Here is a 14,651-nt window from a genome sequence, read left to right on the forward strand (position 1 = left end):
TTGTCAATCTGGATAGGGCATGACTTTCAAGGAATTTGCCCATTTCCATTTTCAACAAACCCAACTGATGACTGTATATCTAGAAGTACCTAAGGGAGTCTGCACGGAGTGTGTTTGAGTGACACATAACCTTCCCTGTGGACTAGAACAGCACAAGTTAAGTCATCAGCTGCTAACCAGTAGTGAGCTGCTCTGGGAGGATACTGCCAAGGGAACCTTATGGGACAGTTCAGCTCTTGTGCGGCATGGCTCAGCACAGACTCTCCTGCACCAGCAACATGGAATCACGCATGATCCATTTCTGGACAAAGTTTTCTCTAACACCGTCAGTATTCGTTCCTAAGTTATTTGTATTTATCATTCCCAAGATTTGTTTTTTAAAACCACAAAATTTTATGTATGACCAATTTTTCCATTGTTTTTTGTTTTCTTAATGATTCGTTTTTGTGTCCCACTTTGCCAATATCACCCCGTGTTCTCTCAGTGTATATGTGACTACATTCTAACTGTAGTCAAACATACATAACATAAACTGGCATCTTAACTATGTTAAGGATATGACCCTAAAGACTAAGTGTCCTTAGTTATATCCACAGTGTTACAGAGCCATTGAGATTTGTGATCTTGAGTAATTATTTTTAGGTTGGAGGGACAGAAGGAAAAGAAATGACCTTCATTTTCTAACCATCCAGCTACGTGGGAGAAACTTGAGAGACCTCAAGGTTTAGGAATCATTAAGGAGTGAGATGATGAAAGAGGTTAAAACTTAGCCTACAGTCCTGAATTTAGTGGTATAAGAGCTGTTGTTGAACAAAAACATACAGAAAACTAACTAATTAACTAAATAAAAAAATAAATAACTAAACTCAGAGATTCGTAAGATCTTTTTCAATTCTACCCTCAACAAGTTTCTTTAGCAGATACCTCCCAGTTCTACTCCTACAATGCAAGTGAGAACATAGAAGACTAACTCAATGCATTTGTCGTGAAGACACGAGGAATCAGTAAAGCAGGCCCAAGACCAGACCAGGAACCCTGGGAGCATAATAGTTAAAATACTCAGCTGCGAGTCAGAAGGTTGACATTGCAAACTCACCCAGAAACCCCTTGGGAAAAAGACCTGGAAAATCTGCTCATGTAACTATTACAACCTGAAAACCTCTGTGGGAAAATTCTCCATCACATGGAGTTACTGTAAATTAAAATTAGATTGGCACCATCTAACAAGGTTAATACTCTATGCTCTTGCAAGATATGTTTGGAATTTTTATTTACACGCCTGTCAGCATCATTTATGTCACATTGCAGGAGATAATAGTTAGTTATTAATAAGATTGGTGTAAGGTAGGACAAGGCTCAAATCTGTTGTTCATAGAGTTTTTATGAGTCCTACACACCTTGATGGAACCTAATCATAGCAATAACAAAAGAGAAAGTGACCCTCAACAAGATGGATCAACACTGTAACTACAACCAAGCCCTGGCACCGAAGATGATGTAGATTGTGAGTTTGGAACAAGATAGGGCAAGATTCTAATTTGTTGTTTCACTAAGAGTGCTAGTTGACTCCATGGCACCTAAAAAAATTAGATTGACAAAATACCATTGTTGTGTCATAACAAAGTCCATGACCTAATGTGTGTGCATATATGGAATGGTTTTTCTACAGAGTTAGTCATTCTAACAGTGTTTTGTACAATTTAGAAGACAGTCTAGAGTAGATTTGGGAGGGGCTGGCATTTGAATATCAGGAGTTGGGATAGAAGGAAGATGTTTCCTTTTTATTTCAAATTGCTTCATACACAGAAAAAATATATCTCACAGTTATGTAAAGTATAGAGAATAATACTAAAATTATCAATATAAGGCATAGAACATTCTTACTCTTTTTAATGTCACCGTATGTCCCCAGTCAGTTCTACCCTTCAAGGCTATATCATTTCTCTATACCTATTCAAACTGTGTGCTGACCAAGTCATTCAATAAACTCACCTTTATGAAAAAGAATATGGCATCAGGATTGGAGGAAGACTCATCAACAACCTGCATTAAGCAGGTGACACAGTCTTCCTTGCTGAAAATGAGGAGGACTTGAGACACTTGCTGCACAAGGTGAAGCACTACAGCCTTCAACATGAATTACATCTCAACATCAAGAAAACAAAAATCCTTGCCACTGGACTAATAGGCTAAATCATGATAGAGGGAGAAAGACTGAAAACATTAATCATTTAATCTTGCTTGAATCTATAATCAGCACCCTTTGTATCAGCAGTCAAGAGATCAGGAGACATTTAACATTGAGAAAGTCTACTGTCACAGACTTCTCCAAAGTCCTCATAAGCAATGGTGTTGGTTTAAAGACTAAAGCGTGCCTAATTAAAATCATAATCATCTCAATCATCTGCTATGCATCTGAGAGCTTGACTGTGAATAAGGATACAAAGGAAAACTCAATGCTTTTGAGTTGTGCTGTTGAAGAAGAGTCCTGACAAAAGACCAAACAGATATATCTTGAAAAAAAAATACAACCAGTGCACTCAGTAGAGGCAAGGATGGCAAAGCTTCATCTCATATGCTTTGGGCGTGTTGTTATGAGAGGCTCTTCCTTGGAGAGGCACTTAATTCTTAGAAAAGTAGAATATCAGTGAGAAAGAAGAAGACTCTTAATTAGATGGCTTGATAAAGTGATGGGGCATATGTTCATATGATTTCTATGAGGCCTACTTGACTCCACTGCTCCCAATGACAACAATCCACAAAGACATTGATCTGCATCTTGCTTTGGTGAGGCCCTGCTGAGATTTTAAAGGCTTGTGAGTGGCCATTCAAGGTACAGTTTTTGGTGTCTCAATTTTTAACAAATGCGGGGTAAAGGAATTGTGAAAGATCTGGCAGAGACCTGAAAAGACAGGGTAAGAGGGAGCATAAGTCAATGGGGATAAAGTTTACACAGTGAGTGGGAATAATTGTATGAAACACAATGTGAATGAAGGAAAGTATGAAAGATAATATATATGAATTTCACATGCAAACAATATAAAATAATTTAACAAAAAAAAAAAAAAAAGAATGTCACAGACTCAGAGAAACAATTAGACCAAAATACTAATGACTGTGACCAGGAAAAATAGATGACACCTGGCTATCTCTACCAACTTGTCTGATCAAGATCACAGTAGAATATCCTAAAGAGAGTAGGAGAAAGATATAGAAAAAAATCCAGAATCATAAAAAGACTAAACTTTATTGCTCTGATAGAGACTGAATAAAGTCCTGAAACCATGGTCCTTCAGGTCCCACTGATCACCTTTCAGCTAAAGAGTAGACAGACTTATGAGGGAAGAGCTCCCCAGGACCATCAACCGTATAAATCATAAAGAGCAGCCTTTTCCCCTAAAGCAAAGTTTAGAAAGTAGGCAATCACTGGCTCATGGTCAGTGAGTCAGAACCAGCTCCTTGCTGACCCTCCAGGTTTTCAAAGGCTGTGAACCACATAGGAGGCGATTGCCCATCCTTCTCTCACAGAGCAGCTGGGGTTTGACTTTGGGTTGGTAGCACTCCTTACCCACTAGGCCTGATAGAAGGTAGGAAGGAGCTGGAAAGAGAGACAAATGGAAACATTGAAAACTACGGCGCTATTAAGGAGAGTGCTGTTATATTGAAAGAATGGCAACTAATATCAGGAAACAAAATATGTATAAATTATTGAGTGAAAAACTAATCCACTCTGTAAACTTTCACCTCAACAATAATGAAATCTTTGAAATAATGTTTTTCAAAAGAACTTCTCAAGAGAAAAATAAGTTTTGTGTATTTTTTTTGTAACCTTATGGTTCCTTTGAAATGGGTTCAGAACACAATTACCTGCAGACCTGTTTCTATTTACTGAGCACACTTAACTATTATTTACCCAGTGAATTTAGGTATTACTTACTGGAATCAAATTCTCAGAATTCTGAGGTTAGAAATTTTGTCCTGAGAAAACAAACAGCTTGCTGTTGTTGATATTTTTACTTGGAAGCTTTATTAGGGTACTTTGTATTCATTTCTTATAATATAAATCATGCCTGCATGATCTAGTGACTGGATCATTTATCTCGTTTATTCCTGTATAATTCGAGATTTCACACCTAATGAAAGACCTCGTGGTCTGATGTCAGCAGTTAGCTATTTGAATACTCCTTGATAGCGTCATAGGCTGAGGCTGGCATGACCTTTTGGAGCTGTTTATATGTGATAATGAGCCAGGTTTGTCCAGTGACTGAATTAATCATGGCTGGAACCTTAGGAAGCACCATTAACTCCTTAAGGGATGACTCTGTAGGTCACTGCCCAAGGGCAGCAAAAGCTAATAGTGCCCAAGTAACTAACAAGAAGGAAGGTTAATTTCAAAACTGTTTAGGACATTTTTGTCTTAGACAAAAGTTTAAGATATTCTAGTTGAGTTCAAGAATCTCTGGTTGCCTAATGGTTAGGGTATGCAGTTCAAATTCACCAGCTGCTCTGTAAGGCAAAGAAGGATAGTCGCCTCCGGTGTGGTCTATAGCCTCTGAATATCCCCTGGAGGGTCAGCCATCAGTCCTTTCTGAATCGACAATACTGTGTGTGTGTGGGAGGTGTGTGTGTTTATGAATTGAGGTGCCCAATGAAAAAATTCTCAAAACTATTCTTAACTCTTAGAACAATTAAAAATTGAATGGATGGATAGACAGATGATAGATAGATAGATAGATAGATAGATAGATAGATAGATAGATAGATATAGATAGACAGATAGATAGTTTATTTGTTGTTGGTAAGTACAGTTGAGTCAAGTATGACCCATCACAATCCTATGAACAACAGATCTGAGCCCTGACCTATCCTGTGCCATCCTTACACTTCCTGACATGCTCAAGCCCTGCAGCAGTCACTGTGTCAACCCATCTGGTTGAGGGTCTTCCTCTCTCTTCTGTAGACCTTCCACCTTTCTGAGCATGATGTCCCTTTCTTAAGAATAACCTCCCCTAGCAACGTATTAGAAGTATGTGAGATAAAACTTTATTGTTATTTGACTCCAAGAAGCATTTTTGACTGCACTTTTTCCAGGATATATTTGTTTGTTCTTTTGGCAGCCCATGGGATGTGCAGTGCTCTTCTCCAACACCACAACTCAAAGGCCTCAACTCTTCTTCTGTAATCACTTTTCATTGTGCAGCTCCCAGATGCATAGCAAGTGGTCAGAAAAACATAGTCTGAATCAGATGCACCTTAGTCATCAAACTGACACCATTACTCCTCAATAATTTGGAGAGATCTCTAACAGCAGACTTTCCCAGTGAAATATGTCTCCTGGTTTCCTGCTTGTGCTAAGGGTGTTAATTGTGGATCCAAATAAGATAAAGTTGTTGGCAGTTTCAAGCTCTTCTCTATCCACCATGATAAATTGATTATTATTTCCAACATAATTATTTGAATAAATATTTTTTCTACTCCCTTTCCCCATAAGAACGAACGAACGAACTAACTAACTAACTAACTAACTAACTAACTAACTAACTAACTAATTCATAGCTAACACTCACTTCGTTTCCAATACCTAAATTTTTCAGGATTGTCGATTTCCTGTCTTTCAGCCGTAGACTGACTGGTGGAGTTGTAGTCTTTGGTGAACCGTACAACTTCCTATGGACTGTTTATTCCAGCAGAGCTTAAAAATTGGATTACCCTCTTATATTAGCAATGACAAGTCTTCAATAGAATCCTTATGCACATGCCAAATCATTAATCAATACTGATGCACTAATATTTACTGAATGCTTTCTATTTGTTAGGCACTGTTCTTCATACATTATTACCTATCAGTTCATATAATCCTCATAACAACTCTGGGGATATTACTACCATAATTTTATAGATGAGAATACTAAGGTACATAGAGACAGTAACTTGCTCAAAATCACCATGGAACTCTGGGTGGGTTGTTAGGTACTACGCAATAATGCACTTGAAATCTTTATTTTAGATAAATGTGGCATCCTGGTTTTCATATACTAGATCCGGGTTAATTATAATCCCAACAAATGTGTGCTCCACCTTGTAATGAGTTTGCCCTATTCTAGAAGAGTCGGAGGGTAGACAGGGAGCTCTGTAACCCTTCTAATCTCACTTCCAATTATTTTCCTACTTTCTCTATTAGAATTAGAAAAACTAAAACATACCCAAAATAGGGTAGCGTACAAGTGAATTCCAACTTTTCATGCTGATACAATCTGTGTCAGAGTGAAACTGTTTCTGTGGGTATTCATTGGCTGAGTTTCCTCTAAGGCACCTGTGAATGGACTTGAACCTCCAGTCTTTGGGATAGCGACCAAGTGTATTAATGGTCTGCAATTCCATAGAATTAAAGAGAACCAATAGAGATAGTGATACTGGTTCTGCCTTTTCATGTATGTTCAAATGCTGTGCCTATGTATGTGGTCATTCAACACTTTAATATGTGTGTATTCATCACGGTAGTTACTATGGGCCTCTTATAATCCAATCCATGATTCAAATAACCTTAAAAGCAAAGGATTTTGTTTGCCAGCCGAAGTACTTATGTGGCAAAAATGGGGTGGGGGTGGGGCATATACTCAACTTGTTGACTTTGAAATTAAGGAATTCTTCGTGAATATTTAAAGGAAATTTGGAGTAATCATTCTGTTTTAGGTAATTTCCACAAATGCTTTATTACTACTGTCTCGTTGTTATGTGCTTTCAAGTCAGAATTGACTCCTAACTGACCCTCCCACGAGTTTTCCAAGACTGTGACTCACACAGGAGGAGATTGGCCATCTATGTTCCCTGGAGTTGTTCAGTGGATTCGAACTACATGTCTTTGGGTTGGCAGCATAACACTATATACTAGTAGCATAATACTATAGCTTATTAATAGCTTTTATTGTACAATTAACAGTACTATGTATATATTACCTGAGATAAATTTTCTTGGTGGTCAGGGAACCCAGGATTATGGAAACTGCTATTCCTGTGACTAGTTTTATGAATAATGTATAATTCTCTCATTCTGGCCTCTCTGGAATTCAAGTAAAGCAAGTGCAAATGTTATTAAGTACTAGAAGTTTCTTTAGTAGTATATGGAAGTAAAGAGCTAGCAAGTTTTTACTCACCAAACTATTTTCTTCTAAATAACAAAGCTATTAAAAATGGTATTAAAGATGGCCTTCACTCAGAAGTTTAAATGATCCTTTCCTCATTGTGACAGGTCTTGGCCAGCCTGCGAACTGTACGAAACAACTTTGCTGCATTAACTAATTTGCAAGACCGAGCACCAAGCAAGTAAGTCAGCCTCTTCCCCCAACCCTCCTTCTTGCTCAGCTTGTAGATGGGGTTCTGTCAAATTGAGTGAATTTAAGGTAGTATTAGGTTTCTCTGAGTGATTGCCATGTTATACTAGGTCGTATGATGTGAACTGTTACTTTTCTATAAATACTTGAAAGTGGCAATGCTAATATCAGAAATGAAGTAGCAATGCTAATATCAGAAATGAAGCAATATGGCAAATAAACATAGTGATTGCATCTGTCAGAAATCACCTGGCAGTGTCAGTCGTCTGCTCAGTTATGTACATGCAGGGTAACTTGATAGTTTGACTTACTTCATAAATTAATGGTGAGTATCGTCTCTCAGCCAGTCCCTGGAGAAGAACATCATGCTTGGTAAAGTAGAGGCTTACTGAGAAGGAAGGAACTCTTCAATGAGGTGGGTTGACACAATGGCTACAACCATGAGCCAAAGAACAGCAGTGATTGTAATGAGGGCGGACAGTGTTCTGTTCTGTTGTACAAAGATTCACTGTCAATTAGGACAAACCTGATGGCATCTAACAACAATAAAAAAATATTATTTCATCAAGTCTTTACATTTGACTCAAATGCTTATTTTTTCTTCTAAGTCAGTGATGATTTGGTAAGGTACTTTTTTTTTTATCGTTGGTCTTTAGTGTGCAGTGGTCCTTAGGTGTTGTAAATGGTTAACTTGCTTAGCTGCTAATTGAAAAGATGAGAGTTGGGGTGTACCGAGATACCTTGGAAGAAAGTCTTGATGATTGACTTTTGAAAGATTAACCGCTTGAAGGCCCTACTTAAAAAAAAAAAAAAGAAAAGAAAAGAAAACCAAAGAACAACTTATTTTGTATTGGTTTGCTTACAGATTCATATACATTGTGTTTCACACTCTCCTTCATTCACATTGGATGTGGCACCATTTTAGAGCACAGATCTTTGATTCTCCTGATGTCACTGGTTCTCAGATTAACAGCAGCTTTAAGGAGCACTTCATGCACTTGTAGTTTCTGTGATAATAGAAGAATTGAAAATATTTCAGAAAGGTCAGTTAGGAGTGATTGTAATTTGAACATTCTGGTTGTTGTTTGTTGTTGTTGTTGTTGTTGTTGTTGTTGTTATGTGTCATCAAGTCACCCCTATGTACAACAGCCCTAAATCCTGCTCTATCTTGTGCCAACCTCACTGTCTTAGATACACCAAGCCCCATTACCCCAGTCACTGAATCAATCCATCTCATCGAGGGTCTTCCTCTCCTATGCTGTCCCTCCACCCTCTCTCCAGTGACATCCCTCTCCAAGGACTGGTCCCTGCTTGCAACATGTCCAAAGTATGTCAGATGGAGCTTCAGAATCCTTGCCTCCAAGGAGCAGTCAGGTTTCGCCCTCTCCAGAATGAATTTGTTTGTTCTCCTAGAAGTCCATGGTATATTCAATACTCTTCTCCAGCACCACATCTCAAAGGCATCAGTTCTCCTTTTGTCCTTCCTAGTAATTTTGCAGCTCTCTGATGCATAACAAGTAATTGCAAAGACCATGGCTGCATCAGGCGCACCTTAGTCTCCAGACTGACATCGCTGGTTTTCAGTATTTTGGAGAGGTCTCTGACAGCAGACTTTCCCAATGCAATTTGTCTTTTGAAGCTGTTAACAATCTCAGTCTCTTTACCATCTAACATGATGCTGCCAGTTGGCCCAGTGGTGAGAATCTCTGTTTTCTTGATATTGAGCTTCCGTCCATATTGAAATTTACGGTATTTGACTGTCTGCAGCAAGTGCTTCAGGTCCCCCTCAGTTTCAGCAAGCTGGGTTGTGAAAATATTAAAAGAGAGGATTAATATTTTAAGAAAGAGAAGTTGATAATTTATCTAAATGTACCTTATTTGGAAAATGTATTATTAGTAATATTAAAATAGAGAACTTTCTATTAAAAATACTTAAATTAATATATGAGACAGTGATGGGAACTTATTTTGAATTATAACTTATTAAACATGTAAAATTTTACAATAATATCTTAATTTCCTTAAGAAGGAAAACACAAATTCTGAATTTTCTTTTCATAGTCATGTAAATGACCTCTGAAATTTACATTTTTCAGCATGCTCCAGGTGTTGTCCAAGTACTTCCTGTGCCAGGATATCTTTTTAAAAATCAATATAAACACTATAGTGTAAATAAGTAGGAGTAAATCAAGTTAACGCCTTCCTCATCCTCCTCCTCCCTTCCCTCCTATTCAACTTCTTGTCCATTTACAACATGATGTTGTAACCATTGTGTCAAACCATCTCATTAAGGACCGTTCTCATTTTCACTTTACCCAGCATACTGTTCCTCTCCAGGGATTGACAAAGATGCTTTTTCATAGCCCTGTTTCCATAGTTTAAACGCTTGCTTTAGTCTTCCCCCATGTCCCCATACACTGGAATACTTGTGACTTATCATTTGGATCTCATCTTAACTATGATATGTCCTAGAATATCATTGATTGCTAGCTCCCAGCCTACAGATTTCCACAAGACACACACTAGGAAATATGGCCTCTTGACTCCATTTGGCTACTTACCATACTCAACCCATTATAGCACATATTTGTCTATAGCACATGTTTGTACCAATTGCCTATTTTCTTACCTAAATGTTTCTTAAGAAAGTCAGTTTGTAGAAAGCACTGAACTTCTTTTAAGGATGACAGAAAATTCAAGAACAGTTAATGATAATAGTTGGCCAACATGGTGAATCTGTTAATGTCCTTGAACTAGCATGTGGAGAAATCCCAAGTATTTGTTGTATAGCACATACACACGTGTGTGTGTGCATAAATATCATTGCTGTAGAGTTAGCATCAACTCATAATTGACCCTTCACTGAATTGCCAAGGCTGTGAATCACGTGACCCTGAGGATCTGTTGTTGAATTTGAACCACCAGGAAAGCTCTGCCTTTGAGATAACAATGCACCTCCCTGCCAACTATACCACCAAGTCCTTTCATAGTGAGTTGTGATTGTATCTTGTTTGCGTTTGTTTTCCTGCAGCCAACTGTAGTTCCTAACAGAGTGTAATCCTCCGTAAGTGACTGTTGACTAGTCAGACAAAGTGAAATGGTGGTGGACATAGGAAACTTGAGTGTGCTTTGAGGATTTATTCATTATCACACATGTTATCTGTGCAGCATGGCAACAGTGACATCAGTGATCACTAGGGGTTTTTTGGTCTCATGGGTATAATCACTTCCCCTTTGGAAATACTGAGATCTTCAGGAGAAATGAAATTACAGACTATTACTTCCAAAAACTTCCATTTCAAATTGTATCCACGAAATTGGAAGTTTAGCTTAAGAAGGCACAAAAGAGACCGTGGCACTCACTTTATACCTCCTGCAAATATGATCACATGGTTATTAGCGTCTAAAGACAAAGTAGATGAACAAATGAAAAGGCATCAGACTAGTCCAATTCTCTCCAAGATATGATCTGATTCTGTGTAAGACTGACATTTTCAACTAATTTATAGGGTTAGAGAAGATTAAAATAAAACAAACAGCTACGGTAGTTTGTGGGTGACACAAACACATGAGTACTTAACTACTAGGTGAATGAGTGGAGGTTTGAACCCACCCGGAGATGCTTAGATGACGAGCCTAGTGATCCGCTTCTGATGAGTCACAGCCTTGGAAATGCTTTGCACACATGGAGTCTCCAGGAGTCAGAATTGACTTGATGGCCACTAACAATCTCTGGTAACATAGTGGCAAGAAATTCCACTGGAATCCAAAACTCTCATGGTTCAAGGCCACTAGCCACTCCACAGAAAAAAGATGGGCAGTCTCTTTCCACGCAGTTAACTACCTCTGAGAAGCTGTTGGAGTGTCATCTGTGGGTCGATTCTGATTCTATGGCACACATCAACAACAGTCAATCGATAAGAACTGCCTCCTCTTCTGTGTCCCTGTAACATTTCTTCAGCTTTGTTTCCCTCATAGTCCATCACCTTGAGGTTTAACTGTTTCCTTTGTTGACATGTGTAAACTGAACTGTAGTATGAAGGGCTCCTAAGAACTTGATTAACCTGCAAGAAATCTTCATTTGCATCCTCTACCTTAAAAATACCTCATTACATTTAAATGGGGTATTTGAAATGACTCATACTGAAGCACCACATATTTATTACTTTCTATTTTTCTCTCTTTGACAGAAGATCACCCATGTGCAACCAACCATCCATCAACAAGGCCACCATAACAGGTAAGCACATCTGGAAAGTTATTCTTTTCAGAGCTGAGAAAAATATACTCTTTCAAGAATCAACATATTTCTAGTGCCAATTTTATATTGCTGTTCCAACTTTTAAAAATGAATCCTTTCATCTTTGAACTATCATTTCTTTTGTTGATCTTCCTGGTTTTCCATTTACGATAGTATGTGGGAAATAGTTTGGTTCTCTTTTTTTCTTTTCGTTTTTTAATCCGCTTCTCTTTGCATCTGTATTGGCATTGCTCTAGTGCTTGTCTTGTAAAACATACTGTTACCTTCAAAATATTTGCCACGTTGGTTCAAAACTAACATTATGAACACCATGTCAATATACATTAAAATGGTATAATGAAATTGAAAGGATAAACACAAGGGCACACTATCTTGGTATACAATATACTAGTTGTATGAAGGAAAGAACAGCATTCCAGTAGTCTTGATTTGGACCCATTGAGCTAAGAATAAATTTATTTGGGAAAGTAGAAGAGGAGAAATTATACACTGCAGACAAATTTAATGAGAGCAGAAGAAAAGTTCCCAGATGTATGTAAAAGGGAATGGAAAACTATGCAGCACACAGGAGCAATACTTTTGTAAATTATTATTACCTAACTTGGAAGGAGCTAGAGAGCATTATGCTGAACTAATTCAGTCCCACAAGGATAAATATTGTATAAGACCATTACTGTAGAAGGAGTATAAGGATTCAGGATGGGTAAGAGAGGCTGGATGCAGAGGGATGTGGATGTACAGGGGGAAGAGGAGATTAATCATTGGATTGTACAATTTGATGGGAGGGTGAGGGAAATGGGAATAATTTGTTCAAATTTGTATTAGAATTTTATAAATAAACTAGTGGGGGGAAAAGTCAGCTTAGGGTGGGGGAAGGAAGAGAAATGGGGTAAAATGTGCAACAATGAGTAAATGAAAATCTAACTTTTCTGTAAACTTTTGTTAAAATGACAATTAAAATAAAAAATTTTATCTAAAAAAAGAGAAATGAAGGTAGAGAGAAATAAAGGATCAAAAAGGAAGTGTATCCAAGTTCTTATTTCTCTGTTTTAGACGTGGAAATTGAGCTCATTTGAACCAGAAACAGAATGGATGAGCTCATTTTGCTGAACCCAAGCAAATTCAAAGTATTTAATCATTCCTTGAAACCTCAATTGAATCATTAAAATAATTGTCTGAAAAAGGAAAACTTGTATTTTCTAAAATTATTGCCAGGAGAAAATGAACATACTCTTCAAACTAAACCAATAGTTCATTTGCTTTAAGTGCCCTTACTTGGAATTCAACATGCAGTGTGCTGAGAAGCACCTATTCAGTCATTAGTGATTATATTTTGCTTAAAATGTCAATTTGTGGTCCCCCATTAGCACGTTCCAGCCAGGTTCATTTGTGGACATCACCTCAGAGCTGATTGTGGAATAGTTGGTATTGTCTTTTTTTCCCTTAGAATGTCTATTGAAAAGAGCTTATATTTCAATGATGTTCACATTTTTTATTCTCTTTTCTATGTTTAATGTGTAAGAGCTAATTGATGTTGATTTCTACTTGTCATTCCCAGCGTGTATATATATGGTTCAGTGGTTTTACTATTGACGTTGTCCAGGAGGGGATCAATAAATGAACTTCCTATATATTAAAATAGGGCTTTTGAGGTACAGATTGCTTTTTCAAAAACCCAAGTGAAATGTCCATTAGCCTCACCTGAGGTGGGAGGGTGGGTAGTATGGAATTGGTCCCATCCGTCTCTGCACAATTACCTGAATCTACCCAGGGACAGGAGGCTTACTTTTGCTAGCACGTTCCTTGTTCTTCAAGTCAGGACAGCATGACAGCTGGCCTCCACTCACCCAGAGCACTAGTCCAGACCCCTGTGAAAAGGAACAGTACCTCACCTTCTCGGTTTTGCAGTAAGTGATGCTGTAAGACTGTGGTTTGAGCAAAACGCAGTACAATTTTGGTCCTTTGAAAGCCTTTGTTGTTTGAAGTCACACATGAGCTGCCAGATGGGAGGGGAGCATCCTTTCTGAAGAGCAGCTGCAAGGACCAGCAGAGGCGGAGGCTGGTCAGTGGTCAGACCTCCAGCACAGGGTAACAGGCGGGTGTAGTGCTCTCAGGCACAGACTTGGCTTTGAGCACATGTGGAATATCCCATGGAATCACTCAGAATGTCTTCTACATGGTTGGAGAATGGGGATCATGGGGAAATGTAACATTCATTATGGCCTCATTTGTACCCACAAATTCCTAACTGTAGCCTAGGGACAGTGGGGTCACATAAGTATCTCATCTAGGAAGAGAAACTGATTAACTGCCATTAACTGCTTAGTGCAGCTGTGTTCATCATAGAGCACAACAGGAAATCAAATGACTAGAGAAAAGAAGTCTTCATCACTGAGAAGCTTAGCAAGCCAAGGAGGGAAAGCTGGTTTAAGAGGTGGGTGCAGTGGGGGCAATGGTACAAGTTGCTTCTCTCTGAAGTTGGGCATTCTGGAAAAATAATCTCTTAAAACACTTTCTCCTTGTTAGGTACCACTGAGTCGCTTGCAACTCATAGCAACCTTTTGTACGACAGAGTAAAACTCAACCTGGTTCTCCCCCATTCTGTCAATCACTGCTGCATATGAGCCCATTGTTGAACATCCTGTGTCATCCAGCTCCTTGAGAATCTTTCTCCTGTGCTCTAATCTCCTTTGACCGCCAGGAAACTTGAGTGGCTCATCTTCCATGGCAGACAATGTTCTGCTGCTATTCATATAATAAGTAATGGGGTCGTTATGAGTCACAGACGACTCAACGGCACTTAACATCGATAGCAACATGCATGAGACTTCAATAAAAGTAAGATTTTGTACTCACAGAAGAGGTGATGGTTGTGCACTGCCTCCCTCAGCAGACCTCTGTTCAGGCTCATTCCCTTGTGGTTTGTTGTTTTGTTAGTTGCCATCCAATTGATTTTCATCTCCTCGCAACTTTGTGTGACAGACTACACCTGCTAATGAAATTCCCTTTGCCATAATATATATTCTAGAAGATGACGTGGTCTTCTCTCCTGCAGAACA

The 14,651-nt window shown here is 38.5% G+C and overlaps 1 protein-coding gene across 7 annotated transcripts in view; it reads left to right on the forward strand.

Annotated features, from left to right (window-relative positions):
• Positions 1 to 14,651, forward strand: part of PDE4D (phosphodiesterase 4D, cAMP-specific) — a 2,352,803-nt gene that overhangs the window by 2,095,901 nt on the left and 242,251 nt on the right. For all 7 annotated transcript variants that reach the window (XM_006891514.1, XM_006891513.1, XM_006891515.1 and 4 more), the window contains 2 exons: positions 7,250 to 7,323; positions 11,522 to 11,571. In XM_006891514.1, coding sequence (XP_006891576.1) covers positions 7,250 to 7,323; positions 11,522 to 11,571 — 124 coding nt within the window. The remainder of the gene's footprint in view (positions 1 to 7,249; positions 7,324 to 11,521; positions 11,572 to 14,651) is intronic.

Source organism: Elephantulus edwardii, unplaced genomic scaffold (genome assembly GCF_000299155.1).
Source record: "Elephantulus edwardii isolate Elephantulus edwardi_28Jun2011 unplaced genomic scaffold, EleEdw1.0 scaffold00099, whole genome shotgun sequence".
Taxonomy (NCBI): Eukaryota; Metazoa; Chordata; class Mammalia; order Macroscelidea; family Macroscelididae; genus Elephantulus; species Elephantulus edwardii.